The 22229-nt window shown below is 34.8% G+C and overlaps 1 protein-coding gene across 8 annotated transcripts in view; it reads right to left on the reverse strand.

The window, feature by feature from the left end:
- adgrb1a (adhesion G protein-coupled receptor B1a) overlaps positions 1–22229 on the reverse strand; it is a 151187-nt gene that overhangs the window by 18164 nt on the left and 110794 nt on the right. For 6 of the 8 annotated variants that reach the window (XM_039736403.1, XM_039736400.1, XM_039736409.1 and 3 more), the window contains 8 exons: positions 20561–20687; positions 13927–14030; positions 10809–10911; positions 10386–10536; positions 9419–9488; positions 9076–9142; positions 8718–8803; positions 4603–4701 (listed from right to left, as the gene is read on the reverse strand). In XM_039736403.1, the coding sequence (XP_039592337.1) occupies positions 4603–4701; positions 8718–8803; positions 9076–9142; positions 9419–9488; positions 10386–10536; positions 10809–10911; positions 13927–14030; positions 20561–20687 (807 nt within the window). The remainder of the gene's footprint in view (positions 1–4602; positions 4702–8717; positions 8804–9075; positions 9143–9418; positions 9489–10385; positions 10537–10808; positions 10912–13926; positions 14031–20560; positions 20688–22229) is intronic. The other 2 variants (XM_039736402.1, XM_039736407.1) reach the window with 2 other exon arrangements.

Genomic DNA, 22229 nt, shown 5'->3' on the forward strand with positions numbered 1-22229 from the left:
CTGAAGTGGCATGATGTGGTTATAGCTGTTGTTGTGGCCTCACAGCACAAAACATGCTTTTCTTCTAAGGCCACACACTTTCTGTGTGGAGACTGTATGTTTTTCCTATGGCTACATTGGATTTGTCTATGTACCCTGGATACCTCTAACAACCTAAAGACTGTAAGTTCCCCTGACTGAATGACAACATGCCCTTCAAAAGACTGGTGTCTCTTTTGAGGCTGGTTTCTGCCATGAGTTTAGTGCTACCATGATAATGTTTAATTCCAATAACCCTGAATTATGTAAGTGCAGAAAAAGGATGAACTGGCAGAAACATAAAAAGCATTTTATAATAATTTGGCAACATGGCCTGTGAAGTAACGTGTGCACTACTATACAAACTGAAAAGCTGCCAAGATTATCTAAAGTATTCAATGCATTTTGGCAAAGAGCATTTATGTATTATATACTTTTTATATATTGTATGGTAGTATTGTGGTAAATGCTGTAGCCTCACAGATCAGGGTCCTAGTCTGGCTGTGTGAAGTTAGAACATTCTTAATATGTTTTTGTGGCTCTCAATTCAACCTTCCTCCAAACCTCTGATGTTCTTCTCTCACATCCAACAGGTTACTGCCTTGTTGCAGTGCTGCAAGGATAGCCTCCAGAGTTATACAACATCAGGATTGGGCTAATTGAGGGTTCTGTGAAGGCTTTTTAAAATATCTGAAATAAAAGTATTTATTTGTACAGAGTAGGTAGGTGTTTGTACATTTGTTTGTACAGTAGGTGTTAAAAAAATTTAAAATCCTATTGTTACTTGAATTCAGATGGCAAGATATATTTGTTTTGGCAGATATGTTTCGGAGTAAACCCGAATTCATCCACCAATTTTCTTAAATCATATTTTCATGACATGGTTATGGAGAGCAAAAGACTGTGTTGGCAGCATCAAGTAAACGGCAGGAACCAATCCTGGGACAAAATGCCCCTCTATCAATGGACAAACCTATGCATACACACATTCAAAATCAGCCAACAGAAAGTACCCAGTTAATCTGCACATCTTTAAGATGTGGGAGAAAACTAGAACATATGTAGAAAACCCTTACATGCATGGTGAGATTATAGAGCTAAAAGCTGTGTCATCTGGCTTCTCAGGATTACATAATAATAATCATCATCATAATCAATGTAACATTACAGCTTGCTCATTTATTTTTGAAAGAATAAAATCATTTTTTCTAGATGGCAGTTGCTAAATTTGAAACCCCTCATACAAATGCTTTCAGAAAGCATTTGATAAGGTGCCAGATGAGAGGTTGCGAATAAAACTAAATGAAGTGGGAGTTCAGAGTGATGTTTTAAATGGGTGCAGAACTGTCTCAGACATAGGAAGCAGAGAGTGATGATGCGAGGAACCTTATCAGAATTGGCTGATGTTAAGAGTGGTGTTCCACAGGGGTCAGTGAGAGGGCTGCTGCTATTTTTAATATATATATACTGTATATATAAATGATTTAGACAGGAATACAAGTAACAAGTTGGTTAAGTTTGCAGATGCTGCCAAGATAGGTGGATTGGCAGATAATTTGGAATATGTTAAATCATTACAGAAGGACTTGGAGAGCATACAGGCTTGGGCAGATTAAATTTAATGTCAGTAAAATATTACATATAGGAAGTAAAAATGTTAAGTTTGAATACATAATGGGAGATCTGAAAAATGAGAGTACATCTTATGAGAAGGATTTAGGAGTAGTAGTGGACTCTATGCTATCAACTTCCCGACAGTGTTCAGAAGCCATTAAGAAACCAAATAGGATTTTAGGTTATATAGCACAATGAGTGGAATACAAGTCGGAGGAGATTATGCTCAAGCCTTATAATGCACTGGTGAGGCCTCATGTGGAGTACTGTGTGCAGCTTTGGTATCACGGTTACAAAAAAAGGACATAGCAGCGCTAGAAAAGGTCCAGAGAAGAGCGACTAGGCTGATTCCAGGACTATAGTAGATGAATTATAAAAGATTAAAAGAGTTGAGCCGTTCCAGTTTAAGCAAAAGAATATTAAGAGGTGACATGATTGAAGTGTTTAAAATTATGAAGGGAATTGGAACAGTGAATCGAGGCTGTTATTTTAAAATGAGTTCATCATGAACACAGGGACACAATTGGAAACTTGTTAAGGGTAAAGTCTGCACAAACATTAGTTAGTTTTCTTTACAAAGAGAACCATAGACACTTGGAATAAGCTACCAAGTAGCATGGTAGACAATAAGACTTTTGGAACGTTCAGAACTAGACTACTACTTTTTTTGAAGTAAGTGGATAGGACTGGCCAAGCTTTTTTTGGGCTGAATAGCCTGTTCTTGTCTAGATTGTTCTAATTATTCTAAATTTAAGCTCTGTAGCTTTCAGGACTCTGAGAAAAGTAGGTATCCTAGTATTACATATACTGTTCCTGTTTTAATAAATAACCATTATTATATTATTAATTAAATAACAGGTTAGCTTTCAACATCAAGAAACAGAAGCATGCACCAAACACTAATGTTTCAAGTGAACAAAATGGATTTTATTAAAACTAACCTGATTTTATGCTTTTTGATTTTTAACAATAGAAAATATGTAAAAAAACAACATTCTAATACTCAGAGAACTTACACTCAATCACCACTAAATTTAATCAGCTATGATATGGTATATACAGAACAAAGTCTAAATGTAATCCACTAGTGAATCTCTTAACAAACTGCAATATCTAATTATTTAATGGTATGGCATGTTACAGTCTGAATAAGTTTCTTTGTGCTTTTGTTCTTAAAATAAAATGATGTTCCTTTCCACATATAATTCATCATAGTAATATTTCTAACATAACCCATCAAATACTTCACCATTTGCACAAATAAAAAATACAGTTTACTTGCTAAATGGTAGGCTAAAAAAGAGACAATTGTCACAGGTAAACTAAAACAAACTCATGCTGGTATTATCTTGCCTTCACATCTTTTATTAAGACACAATTTCCTTACAGTGTATGAGCATAATTTCTACTCTTTTCTGTAGTACTCGTGCATGCACATAATGGCAATTCACTTGAATGACGTTTATGAATGCTGACTATTGTATTTACATTGTTTTAAACAAAAACAAAAAATACAGCATTGGCAAATCTGAGTGTTTAAACCTGCAACTGCAGTCTTGAACTTATGGCAGCTACAGAGTGCTGTGGGTTCATCAATACTATGAGGTTTTATATTTCAATGCCTAATTAATTTTATGGAATTCTGTCTTGCATTTTTTTTTTTATTTTCTTTTTGACATGAAAATACTAGTTATAGTACGTGGTAAATGAAAGGTTCTGACATAATTGTACCTGCAACTGTTTATCACATACAGTTTTTGCAGCAGAATGAATTGCTTATAAGTCTGTGCTGTTGTTGCAGTGTTTTTTTCTGTGAATATTGCTCTGTTTATTGGGCCTGCAATATTGGCCACTGGTTTGTAAATGATGACTAATTTATAGACTCTGTTAATGTTATTAATTATATTAAGCTTATAAATGTTGCATGGTCTGACTGTGATATAAATATTGCTAGATTTTTGTAATTGGTTTGCAAAGGCTATCTGTCCATGTTCTAATCTGCTTAATCCATGTCATAGTCTTAAATCTACCCAAGCCGCATCAGGTAAAATGTAGGAAACAAGGCTAAATAAACCCCCTGCACAAATGATGCTGTACATTGAAATTTTGTGCTCAGTTTATTGAAGTTATATTGTTTATTCTTTATTCACCACAACTAATTTGAGATGTATGTTCTTTGTACAGGACATGTAACTGCAGCAGCTGTGAGAACAAATATTTTTATAGTTGATTGATACTTTAGCTATGAGTATATGATTTTTCATTTGATTAATTCAATACTAATCCTTGTACTAAGACTGCAGTCTAACCTACATAGAAAAAAATGACCTTTCATTGAGTAAGGCTAACTTCTGACAAGTTGTATGTGTTAATACAAGCTAAAGCCACTAGGATCTCTTTGGAAATCTAAAGGTATTTCTGAATGATCTGCCACCCGACATACATCACCCGTTTTAGAATTTAGATCTTAGAGGAGGGGGCAGAACAAGTAAATCCCCAGTTTGTGTCTTTCCACTAATAGTTGATGGACATATGTGGTAGCAAATCCCGAAGTATACTTGCTCACCAAAGGTACAAGATTGGTAGAGCGAAGGATATGTAAGCTTAAATGAATTCCTTACTGTGTCATTTTCATTGGAAAAAAAATCAAATCCCCATTCTGGCAAGCAAAGCTAATTTAAGGATGAAAAGCTCTGATTTCAATATTGTTTCAGGAAGATTAAAGGTATCTTTACTCTATGAGCTCCTTTCCATATAAAAGCTTGCCTAAACTGCATCAAATATATAGTGCAAATACATGCTATATAATATATATATATCATTTATTTGCCAAAATGTACTGTATACAGTATAGTGAAAGGGCTGAGAAGGAAAAAAAAAATAAAAATGTGCAGAAAAGATAAAGGAAAGAAAACATTATAACTAAAATAAAAGTTTAAATTTATTGTTGAAATAATTAGCAGGACTAACATGGCATTACTGGTGGCTGTGGAGGGCGCATCAGCTGATGAGACTACTCCGCACCTGGTACATTTGAGCGTCATACTGTACAGAGGGACTGTCATCTGACTGCAATTCAAATTAACACACTGAAACACAAAGAGCCAGCCTTCCCACAAAATAAATAAATAAATAAATAAATAAAAAAAAAGCTGCTGCAGTATCTTTTCCCTAGTATAAGCACCTTAGGAAGTGGCCTTTGTTACTGGGACTTCTTTGGACTCAAGAGCAATGGATGTAAATGATGAAGGATGAAGAGGCTTGAAAGCAGAGACTAGGTTGCTACAAATGTATTTCTGCCCTGAATTCAGAATCTAAGGTTCACTTCCTTTTTGTTATTGCATTTATGAACTCTGTGTGTTCTTTCAGATATGGAGTAAAGATAAGGACTCTGCACAAGAAAGTTATAAGAAAAGAAGTGATGACAATTGATACTGAGGGTTTTTTTTTGGTTCACACTCCAAAAATGTTACCACACGAGTCTCAAACATTTAAAATAATTTATCCCAAATTCTAATTTCAATGAAAAGATAACCTTCTGAACTTAATGATGACCTGTCTTCCAGCTATTCTTACGTGGGTCTGAAACAAGCACCATGGTAGTAACTCTGACAAATGGGGAAATGATTGCATTACTGAGATTTTTACATATCAAACTGAAATAACAACATATGAGAAAGGTACGTATCTCTCGAGGGAGCACTGCTAGAGACCAGGATGTTGGATTTAGAGTTACATTATACTCTTTATTTTGCAGATCACACAAAAACAAACACAACTTCAAGGCAGTAACCATTCTTTGAATCCATTTTCAAAAACTAACCACTTGAGGGTCTGCACATTCCTCTACAGATGTAGTTTGTTACTAGAGAGATGCAATTAATCATAATCAAAAAAAAAAACAAACTAGCATTTCCATCTTTCTCAAAGGTACGTTTTGTTCATATTGTCGACCAGTCTACCCCATTAGCACCAGGATTTAGCCATTAATTTTGACAAATGAGGCATACAACTTTTCTCCTTCTTCATTCTATAACTGGAAATAATGGCAATAAGTTTGTTTGGGATTTTAAAGTTATATTGCTTATCTGTAATACTTTGTATGTTACTGTACTGTGATTGCCATTATTGTACTCTCAGGGAACATAACAATAAAAAAGACAGTTTTGACTAAAAAAAGAAAATCCAAAATCTGAAAATATTGGAAGATATTAAACTTTTCTAAAGACAAAAAAATGTACAGTAGCATGTCATTACAAAATATTTTCAGATAAACATTTAATAAATGTGGGATTTAAATGTCTGGAACTAGCTGTATATGACAGGGGGGAATGCAGGAAAATTAAAGAATCAAATAAAATGGTATATTTTCTTTGATTAGACAAATAGGTTCAATTCAAGCAACCTTAAACCATTTAGATGTATCCACATATGCAGATTTGTAAATATTTCCATTAGTTAATCTGTCCTTCTTGTGAAATTTTCAGAAAAGTAATGGTATTTCATATATACAACTGTCCATTACTATACTGGTCACTTAAAATTAAATCATAGGGCTACTGCAGAGAAATGTGAATTACATAAGAACATCTTGTGCAAAATAGTAAATTGAGATCTGTAGGAAATATTCTCATTCAAAGGGTATCTACCAAACTCCACTCAAAGGTATATCAAAATATACTTTTGGCAACTGAGAGCTCCTCACACGGATTAGATAAAATGTAAAAATACACTGGACATGTTGTCATTGATGGTGTAATTGTGCTGTGAAGAAATTTTATGAAGAGGCTGTCTAACAAAACTAAATAATACAAAATAATGAAATAAATATCAAAATATTCTCTGCTGATCCAAGCCTACTCCAGAAAGTAATTTAGGATGTACAAAGATTATGGTACATCAAAATGGAAAAACAGATATAAAAGAAACCTACTGATAGTGAAGTGGTTTAAATAAGAGGCATCAAGAGGCCAAGAAAGAGTTGCCCAGCATAGGAGAAAAGGATACTGCAGTATTCCAACATAATGATTCAGACAAAAAGGTCATACTTCAGTTAAGATTAAAATATACCACAAAATACAAGCTCAGCATTGCTGAATGCTCTGGAGAGATCATGAAGACACCCATCCATTTGCAAAGGATACAGGAGCCATGCTGGGGTACACTAACAAGACATCATATGTGATCGCTTTTAAATGCCTCTGGAGTAGTTAGCTAAGCAACAGGCCTACAAAGGAATAGCGGCAGAAAGAGGTCCAGAAGGCAGTTTCTGGAGCCTACCTGTCACATATTTTTGCCCAAGTCTACGGTTGGTAACTCCTTTCCACTATCAGGGGATTGGGGGTTTATGTTCCATTTTCCCAACAACCAGGAAATGCAGTGAAAACGAAAACTCCCTCCTCTGTTAATAACGGCATAGCCAACTAATCAAGTTCTTACTAGAAGACTCTACCAAATCAACCAGTGCCTGAACACCAGAAGTAAACTGCTACCAACAAGCAAATTATTTTCAAAGAGAAAGTTATTAGTAACATTCCACTGCTGCACTTTAATTTAATCAAAATGGTAAAAAAAATCAATTGAAGGACATTGATCCCAATAAGAAGAAAAGAGGTGTCACATCCCATCATGGCTTTCCTGTTTCCCTACAGCAAATAAATACAATAACATATATGAGAAAACATACAAAAATATATCTCAACATATACACACATATATAAATGCTTGAACACATCTGTAAAGCAGAAAGAAAGCTCCATCTATTTAAAAACAGCAATAACAGGAATGCAACTTATAGGATGCAATGGGTGAGCATGGCCAAATATCAGGATCAATAACCAGCAGTCTTGTCCTAGTATCCCAAGGACCAGTTTTATCTTTATTGTAAAGACACTGGACTATTCCATTTTTGCTGAACCAAAAAGGTGACCTTTCACCACCATTAAAATTTAACATGAATAAAAATATGAATCACAACTACTGTGTAAGCAACATTCCATTTCTTGAAGGTTTTCTAATACTGCAGTTACTGTGATGTATGTAAGAGAATACACAGCTAATCACAACTTTCTGTCTTGTGTCTTCATCTCGCCTTGCAATGTTACCATGGGGAAGTCATTACAGTTTGCCTGAATTTCCATCACTGAGTACAAAATTGTAATAGGCCACAATAAAGATGGGTTTATATATTTTTTTATTTTCCATTGACTTGTCTTTCAAAAAGAGAGTTGTTTGGAGAAAAAGCTTGGAGACACAGGTATTCATTACAAATTGTGTTTCTGTCTGTTTCATAGCACAGATAAATACTGTATAGACACACATATACTACAAATTTGATATTGCCAGTCAACCTCAGCACTGATTTTAACTACAAGAGGAAAATAAAGTCCCTATAAAAATCCATGTAAATAAGAGGAGAGGGTCTGCATATTAGATAAACTGAAAACTGGAACCCAAGTGTGGCAAGATGGTGGTGACACCACAAAGCCTGTTGTATAAAAAATTTAGCAAATTAAAAAGAATTGCAGCAGATATTGCATAGGCTACTCTATTATGATTATGTTTTGTTATGTTTCTAATTATACATTAATAATTCTTACTTTTACCAATAATCATCACATGCATACTTCAGTAATTTAATATAAAGTATATTTTACATAAGAATATTAAGTATAGTGTGAATCATTTTAAACTGATATTATGATATGATGGCAAAGTTCTCTCTAGTGTAAAGCTAAATAGTATAGTATATTAATGGAATAACACATTGCTGATAGTTTTAAAAAAAAAAACTTTTCTAATATGTGCCCTCACAGTTATACCATTTAAGGCACTTGGGATAAAAATATAATAAATACATGTAAATAGAAACTGATGAAGACAATGTATTGTAATAATAGCCTATTTTAGAACAGTGAGAGCAGAGGATATCATTTCAGCAGGGACTGTGATTAGAATATAATTGTTAAGCCCAATAGCTTGAACAGATCGGTTCAATTAGCTGAGCCTACATTTTTTTGTAGCTTGAAACATAGACTGGCTGGTTATGGTTCCACCAATGAATGGCATGTTTTATTAATGCATACCCTGCCCGCTCCTTCAGTTTCTTATCAGTTATTCCATCTTTGGAAACAAGTTTGTTAAAAACCAGAATTCCAATAACCATGTTCACCTGTTAAAGAGAGAAACATAAAACATGAAACATTTCTTTTGTAATAAGTAAAAAAAGATGTGTACAATATATACAGCGCTCAGCTCTTTCAACATAAACATATCATATACAATTATTTAAAGGAAGTAAAGCTTTTGATAAAAAAAATTGTATTTCCATAATTCACTGTTAAAGGATTAGTCGGTGTAGAACAAGTTAACACATCTGCATTGTACAATTACACATGATAACAAAACTGGGAATTCTAAAAAATGTGAATTGTATTGAAATACCAAAACAACTGCAGCTGCCGGTCCCACAAAGGCATAGAGCAGACCACCTTCCAAAGATAGCCAACAACTGAAAGGAAAAATTAAAAAAGATGCTAAGAAACAGGTATGATGGCCCATGGAAGAAATGAAATGTGACAAATGAGTGAGACACAAACAAAAACACAGCTGAAAAAAGTGCAAGTGGGATGGTTGTTAGAAAGAGTACAAAAATAAAAATAAATAAGGCAATACTTTTAAATACTCAGATCTTAACAAAGTAAACATTAACAACATTTTGCAACTATATTAATGTGTTAAAGTGTTTATTTACATGTGAAACTGGCATGCAAAATTCAGTACTCACTAATTCATTGTTCCGTAACCTTTAGCCTTGGTAAAGCCCACTGACACGGCAACTACAAGAGCAGGCAAACCTGAAAATGGAGAAACAGGGAGCTTAAAATAATAAAAAAATTATAGGCACCCATTAAGCACCAACATCAGAAAATGAAAAATTCTATTTAAATGAATTTTGCTGGCATGACACACATATGTATGACTACAATTCTTAAAAGACAATTTAAAAGGATCAAACTAATTTTGATTAATTTCTCTATATTAATACAGTTTATTTGTTTTTCAAAAACCTAAAACCACCTGTCACCTGAAAATTGCCCAAGCAAATTTAGTAAAAGTAGGATAGAAAAATCTAAAACCACAATATATTACATGAAAATTTTCCCCATGCTTTAACAAGTTATGGAAATTTAAGATATTTAAGTTATATTTTTCTCTTTACTTTAAAGCCAAATATTTTTCAGTAAACACGCAGTACAGTAGTTAGTGCTGCTGGCTTATGCTTCCATCATTCTAGGTTCAAATATTGCACTCAGTCATCTGTGTGGAGTTTACACATTCTCCATGTGACTGTGTGGGTTTTTTCTTTACATACTCCAGTTTTCTACCACATGTAAACACTATGTTAATTGTTAAATGTAAACTGCACTCTTGTATGTTAAGGCATGTGTGAAAGGGCCTTGTAATGAAGTGATTTCTGTGTCCACTGTTGTTTCAAACTAGCTATGTTTTGGTCAGCACAATTCTGAACTGGACTAAATGCATATGAAAATGTTATTTTGTGTTATTTTTTTTTTACTACCTTACCAAAAAATATGACATCTGAATACTGACAGCTTGTTATATGACATATGGCTTTTAAGGGACAATTACAGGGATAGGGGTATGAACTCTAACAGTAGTACTAGACACAATACAAACACCTCGACAGATGACAGTAGCACACAAAGGACTGCAAATGGAACTTTACTTACCCCAGCCAAGGCACAGAAAGCGCTTTCTGATAATGCGGTTTCGCAGTCTGCCTGTGACTGCCATGTATGACTGCCATGCCTCAGTCAGTACCCAGCAAAATGAGGACAAGAAGAAGAAATGCAGAAAAGCTGCCACCAAAGTACAGACCACCTGGAAGAGAAGAAACTCATCTTGAACAGAGACAGTGATTAATGGCACTGCATCAAGTCACATTAGTGTGGGACACTAAGTTGTATTGCAAAGAAAAATTAAGGAGAAAGCAAAGTACATACACATTGTAGTACTGGAAAAACATGAAGTGCTAGAAAGAAATCTAATAAAAAATATTGGCTCCTGAACTAAAGACACATTTTGATTCAAATTGATTAAGAAAGTTTTATCACAAGGTAATTACGATGGACAAAATATGCTGAAATGCTTACCTTGTTCCTTGTCTGGGTTTGTCCAATCAGAATTAAGGCATTGGAAGAAATAATTGATAGGCAGAAGTTGATGAGAATAACAGAACGTTCAGACCGGATGTATCTGAATAATACAAGAAAAACAATACTGTACCTATATTGCAAAACAATATCATGAAATATATTGATAGAAATATGGGATATTTAGAGAGGTACTGAACTTCTTGGTAATAAGATTTAATAATAACAATAAATCCTAAAACACAGAGGCTAAATGTTTTGTGTTATCTTTCATCACAGGTTTTAGAAGGTGGAACATGGATAGTAAGATGTAACTCTGAAGAAGGAAGCCAGACAATTCTGCTTACTGGCTAGTAGCCTTCATTCAGAATCATTCAAGTGAAATGAAAGAGACTCTGTAGATTTAAAACCACTATGAGCTTTTCTCTAGGAGGGGAGGGGAGGTATAAAATAAAGTGTTAACAGAAAAAGAACATTATTCAAGAAAGAAAGCCAAGTTATGCCACATCAGTGCTAGAGCTAAGGCTATCCAGCCCAACACTCTAATCCAACAGCTGTGCGGTAGTCACAGTTGAACAGCCAAGCGAGCCAAGTTACAACTCAATTTGCTGTGAAACAGATTCACCAATCCAAAATGCTGCTTAAGTTTCAACAAATCACCCAGAAAGTCAGAATGCTTTTAATGTGACAGAATTGTGGTATGTAGACAGGTAAATCTTGTGCTTTCCATTTATCTATAAAAGCCTGTATAAGACAAATATAAGAATCAAAAAGCCAACCTGTGAAAAAAATTCTAGCAATTGCAAGAATTAATGTGTCTCTTTTTTGGACATGCTGATCAACTAAGAAAGAAGCTTAATTCATGCTTTTTAGGTAGGATGTTATTTGTAAATTATAAATAACAAAAAGGTACTGCACATTCTGTTATTGTTTGCTATTGTTTAAGCAACTTATTTTCTGTTATTTGAAAAATGAATATGGAAATAAAAACTGAGACATGTTTTAAAATGTGATGGTCTGCTAATGCTAACTGACAGGATGTTGTAGGATAAACATCCCTGTAACCCTCACTATCATATATCAAATATAGGGCACACAGTTTAACGTCTTAACATCACTGGTTCAGTTAGCTCCCATGACTTTGTGAATTTAAATTAGCCCCTAATGACCTGATACCTTAACTACACAAAACATCTGAGCAATTTTAACAGTGCAATGCTGAAATATGTTTGAATAAAATTATCAAAGAAATAAAATATATTATGCAACACATCTTATGCTACTTTATGTTTTATATTAGGTTTTTAACAGAGCACACTATTAAATTGCACAAAACAGACAAGAAATCTATTCAGTGTGTGAAAGACTTGTTGTGTTGAAACATCCATGCTCTTTATTCTGTGAGTTTTATGTTTTATTTAAAAATCCAACCATTTATTAAAATATGCTTGCTATAAATAATAGAATATATTACATCTATTACATATTATTGTAATTGGCAATATGAACAGATTTTTCTGTCATTCATTAATAGTTCAAATAATCAACTTATCCAAATATACTTAAGAGTATGGTACATTAAAATCCTACACAACTTGTAAAGGGAAGTAAAATGTCTGCTTTATACAGATCAAGAAAAAGAAAATGGCCTCAAAGCAGAACATAAGACAAATAAAAATACACAGATGTCTTTTCAGTTCACCTTCTTAAGACAATGAATTAACACAACTGAAATAATGATCAAGATGCAGAGTCTTTTAAAAATAAAGATTATTCCACAGTACAAAATGAGATATCTCACAGCTAGCTATATAGCTTCATACTGTCTTGTCTGTTTTTGTTCAAACTGGGTGCTCTGTACTTCATTTTCTATTTGAACCATGTGTGACAGAAAGGTTAGAATTGTTCCAAGTAGCAGTGGGGTATTTATGGTAATCCTGTTAATCCACTCCATCCCAGATTTTCATGGGATTTACAGAATTTGACACCTGTTCTTTTTTTTGGCAAAAAAAGAAATAAAAACCTTTCCACTCCTAAAATATACGTATTAAATAAAAATTCCAAAATTGTTTGTGGAATATTTGAAATTGTTTTCTATATGTTATATGGAAAAGTTTGAAAAATGTGATATGCAGGCACATAATGTTAGTATTTTAAACTAGTAACCTAACTAAAATTTATTAATTTGATAGATATTTAGGATGACAACTGTGAGTGAACTCAATGCTGTACAGTGCCCTTAAACATTTATTTGTTGTACAGTATTTTTATAAATTCATTACTCACAGATGTATATGAACCATCACAATTTGAAATAAAAATAATAAAAAGAAGTGAAAATTGTAATTGTAAATGGTATATTCACCATTCTGTATGGGGCCAGTGGGAGGTACTTCACAAAGAACAGTGTTTTTCAACTCTTAAAATTATAGCTCTACCCTTTAACATCTCTTGCTGACAGATAGTTATGGATGATGAGCGAACTGTAATCAGAAGCTTGATCTAAACAAAATGAGTTCTCCTTTGGCGAGATTGAATAATATTATTGCTTTCTGCACTCTTTGTGAGGTGTAGCGCAACATTTGTATCCCAGAAGCCAGTAGAGACAGTCTGTGCGGGGAGTGCTGCCTAAGCAAATGGCAGTATTACAGAACAAATGTAATGCAATTCATACGCTTACATACACTAGGACAGTCTCTTTAGACTTCCTCAAAAAAATTAACTTAGGTAGGGCTGTCAACTTACTATTTATACTATTAAATCACAAGATGCCCTTAGAGAGTACAAAACTATCTGTTCAAAAAACACAAACCACATCTGTTTATTTCACTTGTAAACAAACAAAGAAAAAGTCTACATAAGGCATTGCTTGTTTTAACATCTGTGTTTTGTTCCATATCTTACGGAAAATGGCTCTGAGCAAGACGTGCAAAGGTCTACTATGCTTGTATAACTAGAAAACAATAAAAAATGAAATTTCTGTCAAAACAGGGTACAAAATCTTTGGTCAATGGCACCTGGTACCACAAGGTAAAAATAATATCAATAACTACAAAACTCAAATTAGCCAAGAGGGGAAAGGAATAAAGAGTGACTTGGAAAGTTTAAAATTACTTACCTCCACACAGAAACATAAATGATAATAAGAAGCAGTAGAGTGAGAGATGAAACTCCACAGCCAACAATTAGGGTAACAGAAGGCAGCAACACCTTGTCCATGATCTAACAAAAAAAATAAAAGTCAGAGTAGGTAACCATATATGTGTACTTATTTGGGAATAATATCAAGAGTCATCACAGGTGTTATAAAAGCTGCTACCATTTACTTACAATCATTTATTTCTCAGAGCCATTTTACTTAATTAGGAAATAATATGAATAAAAACTAGATTATAATGAAAGATTCTCAGTACATTAGAGTTGGTCAGTACTACAGTTCTTATTCATTCTCTTGCTTAACCATCTAGAGATTTAACATGTGCTATAATCAATAACTAAACAGGAAAGACAAGATATTATTAATTGATTAACAGAGCTAATTAAAATCAGTAATGTGGAATATCCATAAGTTATACTAAAAGCCAAACCAGTCCTGACCTATACTGTAGACAAGGCACCATTTCTGCTCAGGGCCAATTACTTGTACAGTTAGTCATTTTTGCCAAAACACACAAATATAAAAAAATCAACTTCACATACAAAGAGACTTGGTTAGAAATCTAATCTAAGTTTTAAGAGTTGTGAGGAAGTAAAGTTGACAAGTATATAATCAAGCCATTTCACTTCAAATCCTAAACAAAATTTAAAAATAAAAACATATATTTGTCAATGAGAGGCAGAGACACACAGTGCAAGGTGGGATACTGTGAAAAATTTCTCATGGAGCAAACCATCTGCATTTCATTGCACTGTACTGGCCTTTTGCTCATAACAGCACAGATGGCAACAACTATAGCACTAACCTATTTTTCTATTAGTTTTCACATAAAGCTATTTTATTTATACATCCAGACATATATTCAGTACAAATTACAAATATAGAAAAATAGACATTCTCTCAATTTTGTTATCAAATATGCAGCACATGTGACTAGTTGAAGAATGACAGAAGACAGTTTGTAACGGATTAGTAAACCTTAGTAGATCTTCCCAGGCCTAACTACAATAAATTCCTCTTACTTTCAGCTGGAGCATCTCTTTACTATCGTAACATATACTCTATTTACACTCACCAATCACTCCCATCCTAACCAACTTAGCTCTCCTTTTTTGGGGGGGGGGATCATTTTTTCCTTCCATTATGTCATCTGCTAGCTTATTTCACAGATAAATATTACTGCTAGATTGTTTCAACTACCCAGCAATCATGACGTCTCCTTTGTTAATTTACAGATCCAAAAGGCAACATCTACTCATTGCTTTTCCAGTCATTAGCCAACTGCATTCATTTACATAAACTGAGTTTTTGTACCCATAAGGTATCAAAGGGAAATGAAAGCCCAAAGTGAATAACCCTATGAAGATTTCCTAATACTGGTTCCTCACTGCACATACAATAGTTACTATCCTCTGTAATTATTTTACTTTCTTTCTTGCTTCCACCAAGTGCTTCTTCTTGATAAGGCATGCAAATTTTGTAACCTTGAACTTCAAAAGACTGCTCCCACTTTAACTTTAAAGTCTAATGAAAACAACTTTTTTGCTGATGATGAGAGTACTGATTCTTGGTGTGGGATCTTTTAAATTCTATTCTCAAATTCTTATAATTAGATCAGCTGACTAATTACATCAGCTGACTCCATGATTTCTTTAAAAAACAACTCAAAACTCATCTGTTCAGGAAGGCTTTTAGTTCTACCTGACTTTATTACCCTTCTTTCAGTTTATCTCTATGTCAAGATGCTCATGTAACCTGTGTGTGTGTGTTAGACCATCAATTATGCTGTCTGTTAGGCTTTTTTCTCAGAATTTACTCTTACTCTATTTATTCATCTGGTTTAGTACAATGCTATATACTGTACACCCTGCTGTTCTTTCTTAAACTATGTGAAGTGCCTTGAGCATGGGAAAGATGCTATATAAATAAAATGTATTATTATTAGAAGAAGATTGGCGTATGTTGAACATCAAAGTTGTATTAATTTATTTTTCAGCTGTATTAGACATCTTATCCCTAAAGCTCTGAAACTTGTATTGTGATTGACTTAGCTCTGATGGTTATTGGATAGTGGTAAGTAAACCCAAAGTCTCATTATTTTTCAGTATATACGAAATTGATTATTTTGCCAAAATTAACATCTATATTATGCTTTTGAAAGAATTTGCCATTTCCTACATCATTCAAATTGTTTACTATTCTTTTATGGACTCTTCCTGGTCTACTGACTAAAAAAGAAGACACAAGAAGAAGGAGCAAATACTCAATTTAATACTATACATTCACAGCTATTTTATAAGTGCACAATCATTACAGCTAAAATAACCAAAAATAAATAACATCCAGGAGCCAAATATCCTAATATCTGATATCAGTTATAATATGAGAATATAAAGGAAAAGGTGGTAATATTCTAAGATGCATGACAATTCCCAGGAATAAAATGTGCTACTCTGTTCATTTCTCTATAATGCCCAATTGGTTTGCATATATGTCAAAAGTTGTAACTTTAAATATAGACTATACATATAGTATTATTTCATTTAGTTGATATTCAAAACCTTACTTTCTGTTTATTAAATAATTTCAAATCATTAATTATTTACTCCTGATAATCACCTGCCCTTGCAAATAAATATCAAGGAAAACCCAGTACAATTCAGAAACAAAATAACACAAATACTTTGAAATTTAATATAAAGAAAACCTCAAATCTCATCTATAAGACTGATATAACACGGTTTATAACCAAATACAATTTGTCCATGAAATATGCTTTGAATTAAGCCTTTCATCTCAGACTCTTGGCTAATGGTTCTACAAACTCTCCTAAATGAGAATGCTGATAATGTGTGAGACATTAGATTAAGAGCCAAGATTACATTTTCAATTGATAAATGAAAGCAGAGACAAGTCCTTATTTTTATTTCCAGAAATACTTAAATTATGAGATAAATAATCAGCACAAGATCATGAAAGACTCCTCTCACCCTGTCTACAGCCATTTTGAATGGTTAAGATCTGGCAGGGGTCTGTGTTGCTTTAAATCACGAACGGAAAGGCTGAGAAAGGGCTTCATTTACTAGGTGATAAAAATAACAAATAATTACCTTATCAGGCATTCCTCAGTACTGCAAAGATTACCAATCTATTATTTATGTTTAACTCTCTTTTATTATTTCATAATTATTTAACAATTATTATACCTTCTAATGTGTATATGTGTTACACAATTACAACTGAGTATTTTTAATTTGCACATTTTAATATTTAATATTTGTTTAAATGTATTTTTTTTTATTTTATTGCACAGTACAAGGTGCACAATGAGCTGTTTTTCACTGTATACTGTACCTAATGTGTGTATATGTGACAAATAAAATCTAAAATTAATTCTAGATATATAATCTTATCAATTCTTCGGACCATTAATGGCAATAATTTTATGGAAAATGTTGCACATAACACCTACCTGTAAGTAACTTTGAACTGACAACAAACCAGGAAAATCAAACACTGAATAGTAGAGTGACATTAACAAATTGTCTTTAAAAGTCATGTTTACAAACAGCAGGCCTATAAACAGACTATTTTTATTTATATTTGTTTTTTGTCAGATTATTCATGTTTATTTTGTCTATATCTTTACCTAAGTACTAATCTGAAACATTGGACAGAGCAGAAGATTCCATTTAGGTGTCAGCTTGAAAGCTTCATTCACTTGCATAATACAGCATGCATGATTCAACATCCTCCTTATTCACTAAACAATGGCCTGTAATTCTGAAGAATACTTTGACAGATCTGGAAGACTGCAGATGTATAACATTTTAACGGCTAAACACAGAAAGTTACTAGAGAGCACATAACTGTATACATTAATGTTGATTTTAGGTGGATGCTGTTTATAATGAGTGGTTTAACAAATAAAATGTTTCCTTGCTTTCACTTTCGTCTTAAAACATTGCCCCATTACTTGAATTATTTTGCAGAAATGCATTTATCTTAAATAAGTCTAGATACTTAACAGTTCATTGATTATGATAGGATTAAGGTTCCAAACTACCACACACGCATGACTGGAGCAGATCTGCAACAAATGTCTACAGAACCAATGCCGCCTGTCTCTCAACAGTTCTTTCACTTTCTAGTAGCTTGAGATGGCAATGAGGATTAGTAGCAGGATTATTTAACTAAATCTTTCCTGGTGACACTCTAAAGAGCAAATCAATTTGTCCAATTTGTAAGGCAAGCTTTGCTGGTCTGTTTCTTTGGTGTGCAAATCTTCATCTGTCTGAGATTGTACTCTATGTTCAGTAATTGAAGTAGCACTGCAGATGAAACAAGTGGAGCTCAGCGATGGGTTCTATCATTTCATTTGTTTTCAGCTGTAGGAAGATGCTAATTAAAAGCACAAAAATAATCGAGTGGTTCTGCTTTGAAGATATTCAAGAACAAGCAAGCATCAAATCACCAAATATGCAGTAATGGCAGTAGTGCAGTAACGGCTTCCAAACTATAATTTGGCTCAATTGAGTTATACAGTATGTACAAAGAACAATTTTTGTAACAAATATTGCTTTAATTATAAAAAAGCAAATCAGTTAGACTTTTATAAAGTCATGTATAATATTTCCAATAAATATACCAATATATCATAAATATATGTTTACACCTACATGACACCAACACATTTTTTGAGCTTTACTTTTTTTTTTTTTTTATAAAATGCATAAAACTTGATGACTTACAGGTGCCTAAAACCACTCTAAACAAAAGTTTATGGTAGAGACAACTCTAACCAGAAGGTCATGACAGATTGCCTGTCTAACCAAAGAGGTTATGGCAGATGTCTACTGAAATGGCTACCATGCCCACCAAAAGCTATCACTAGGACTGAAAACAGGACACTACATTAATAAGTAAAACTGTGGGATTTGTTCTCTTTTCTGAAAATGTATACCTGATCATGATCAATGGCAACTCAAACAAACGTCAGCCATCCTGAACAAGAACTGAAACCCACCAGGAGGTATCTGAGTAAGTAGCTAGCAGGTATATTGCTGAAACCACTGTTCTGGATCAAAGTAAAGTGGGTGTTCACCACATGTCATGAGCTATGCATAATTATTTTAAATCATGGGAACAGACAACGGAAAATAGTTTTTTCCATGGATTGCTCGAATTACTCTATATGAAAGGCTGAGGTGCTTAAAAAGTGAGATTGACAACTTAGATTAGTTACATTGGGTGAAGTTGTCCCTTTGGTGTCTTTATCTACAGGTATATTGGACAAGACCTACTGAAAGCAGCCCAGTGGGTGAATTTGGGTCACACAAATAGAATTTATTCTCATGTTTGGACTGAAAATGACTGGGCACCATACAGACAAAAGTAAATACTGTTCCTCTGGAGTGGGAAATCAGGTGTATCCTGTTCAACATGCTGTTACTGCAAATCTCTTCAATACAAGGGCTCAAAAAAATGTTCTGACAACATAGGATACTGTTTACTATTGTGACGATTATATGCCCAATTAAAACAGACTTTTTTGTCTGGACCTGTAAAACAGGCAGTAAAGGAAAAAAAACAGCTTAAAAAGGATGCAATGTAATGTAAGGAACGCTGGTCACCACCCCCACTGATGCATTCTCCCTGAAGCGTCCTGGATACCAGGGTGAATTTACCAGTGTGCCACAACATAAGAGTGCTTTGTGTGCACCTTAGAGAGCCCAAGGAAGAATTCAAATGACCAAGCAGGCCACAGAGCAGGGGGTTGGCTGCAGGGCTTTGTGCTTGCCTTCCTTTTCTCCCTTAACTGGGCCAGCTTTACACAAAAGGCATATTAAAAAGGCCTTCTATTGCTTTAAGAACTTCCAGCGCAGATGTTGTTTCCATGGCAACAGGAGAACAAAATGCATTTGAGGCATTTTCGGTTCTAATAATAACCGATCTGTACCTGAATGAACCTATGCACAAAGGTGGCACCACGTAAACATAATACACATCCAGGACATAATGTATATAAGTATTACGCATAAGCGTTCATATATTGGGGGGCTATATTCTGCAGTATTTCCATTTTACATATACGTTTGGGGCGGGGGGAGGGGGGAGGCTTTGGGTTATAACAGTGCATTCATTTTTTTTTTTGCCCCCAGATCTGCGGACATACATACACACGTACATATATACTATAATACGCCTTTTTAAAATCGACGCTTAATTACATCACATAAATATATTAATGTATTAACCGAATAATGTGAATAAATAGAAAAAAGAACAAGTACAGATGCGCTATGAGCAAGCGCACGACTGGTCCAGGCGTCTTTGTTTCTCTTCGTAATGACTCTTCTGTCTCTCTCTTCATCGTCTTCCTCCTCCTCGAATTCCTGAAGATGAAAAGGGGAGCCGCGTGCCACCCGCGCACACCGCACAATGGACATGGGAGAGAGAGGGAGAAAGAGAAGGATGCACAGAGCACCAGGCACAAAGCACAGGCTCTCCTCCGTTATTTAGTGTCACCCGCTCTCTTATTTACTTATTTTTTCATATTTTTTTGTTCTGCCAATAATGTAAGCGTGCAACTTACCGTGTCAGGGTTGAGCCGTGCTAAAATGGCGAAGGTGGAGAGTCTGTCACAGATACATTTGGTCCGGAACGAAGTGAGCGGCACTGCTCTGCAACCTCTGGTCGACCAGGCTCCGAGCGGCGAGCTGCTGGACGGGCGACAGAAAGAAAGGGGTGGGGGAAGGAGAGGGAGAGAGAAGACAACAGGATCAGTGAGCCACGCCACGCCGCGCCGCGCCGCGCCTCCGCCACAGCACCGCAAAACGCAGGCGGGGAGACTACGAGAGTGTGCCAGAGCGCAGTGCGCGCCTCTGCCGGCAAGCGAGCACGCCTTTACGAGAGCGATGCTCTGCCAGTGCTGTCAATCAATCGATCGATCAGTCAATAAATGCGTGGAATCGGGGATCATTCTCAGCGCCCGGACACAGAGCGCCTTGAGACTTTCCCTCTTTGTATCGGTCTTTAATTTTGAAAAATATTTAGAACATAACTGATTATTTTAAGTTTGTATTAGAACTGACAACTTTATCCTTCCAAAAACACAAGTCAGACAGATTAAGGCATATAATAAAATAAAAAAATCTTAATGTACGAATTTACTGACTTGTGAATTTACTGATGCATTACAATAAAAGAAAAGAACTGGACAGTTCTCATTCATATTTGCCTGACTCATTACTGCGTGAGGAATTTTACTACAGGAATGAACTGTAATAAGTAGGCTAAAAGTAATCTGTCTTTCTTGATCAATCGATTGATTGTTTGCATTATTGCATAAGATTATACAGGGAATTATAGAAAATATGATTTTTCATTCATTAAATTTTTTCTAATTGACTGATTTCATAACAAAAGTAAATTGTTATTTACAGAAAAGGAATCTTTATCTCTGCCAATTGATTTATTGATTGGACTGCAGACAAAATAATAATAATAATAATAATAATAAATCAAATTACATAATGAAATCTTCATCACACTACAGAAAAATGGTCAAATGTACAACAAGAGTACCATCCATCCATTATCCAACCCGCTTAATCCAAACACAGGGTCACGGGGGTCTGCTGGAGCCAATCCCAGCCAACACAGGGCACAAGGCAGGGACCAATCCTGGGCAGGGTGCCAACCCACCACAGGACACACACAAACACACCAAGCACACACTAGGGCCAATTTAGAATCGCCAATCCACCTAACCTGCACGTCTTTGGACTGTGTGAGGAAACCGGAGCGCCCGGAGGAAACCCACGCAGACACGGGGAGAACATGCAAACTCCACGCAGGGAGGACCCAGGAAGCGAACCCAGGTCTCCTAACTGCGAGGCAGCAGCGCTACCACTGCGCCACTGTGCTACCCCAAGAGTACCATTCACTCTTAAAAATAAAGGTGCCAGAGTGGATCTTCAGAGTGATGCCATAGGAAAACCATTTTTGGTTCCCAAAAGACCCATCCCCATGAAGGTTCTAGAAAAATCCTTTATGTATTTAGGTGTATAATAGGCTCCATACAGCTGTGAAATATCAGTGGGTCATGATTTTAAATTGACTCTTACTACATACAACTACACAGGTTTAAGTTCAGGTTTTATTAATCTGCTAGTGTTGTGCTGGTACAATAAGTATTTCAATATTAGGAAAGATATTCAAAGCAGAAAGAACAAACTTTATATGCAAACGGCCTTTCCACA

This window comes from Polypterus senegalus, chromosome 15 (assembly GCF_016835505.1).
Source record: "Polypterus senegalus isolate Bchr_013 chromosome 15, ASM1683550v1, whole genome shotgun sequence".
NCBI lineage: Eukaryota > Metazoa > Chordata > Cladistia > Polypteriformes > Polypteridae > Polypterus > Polypterus senegalus.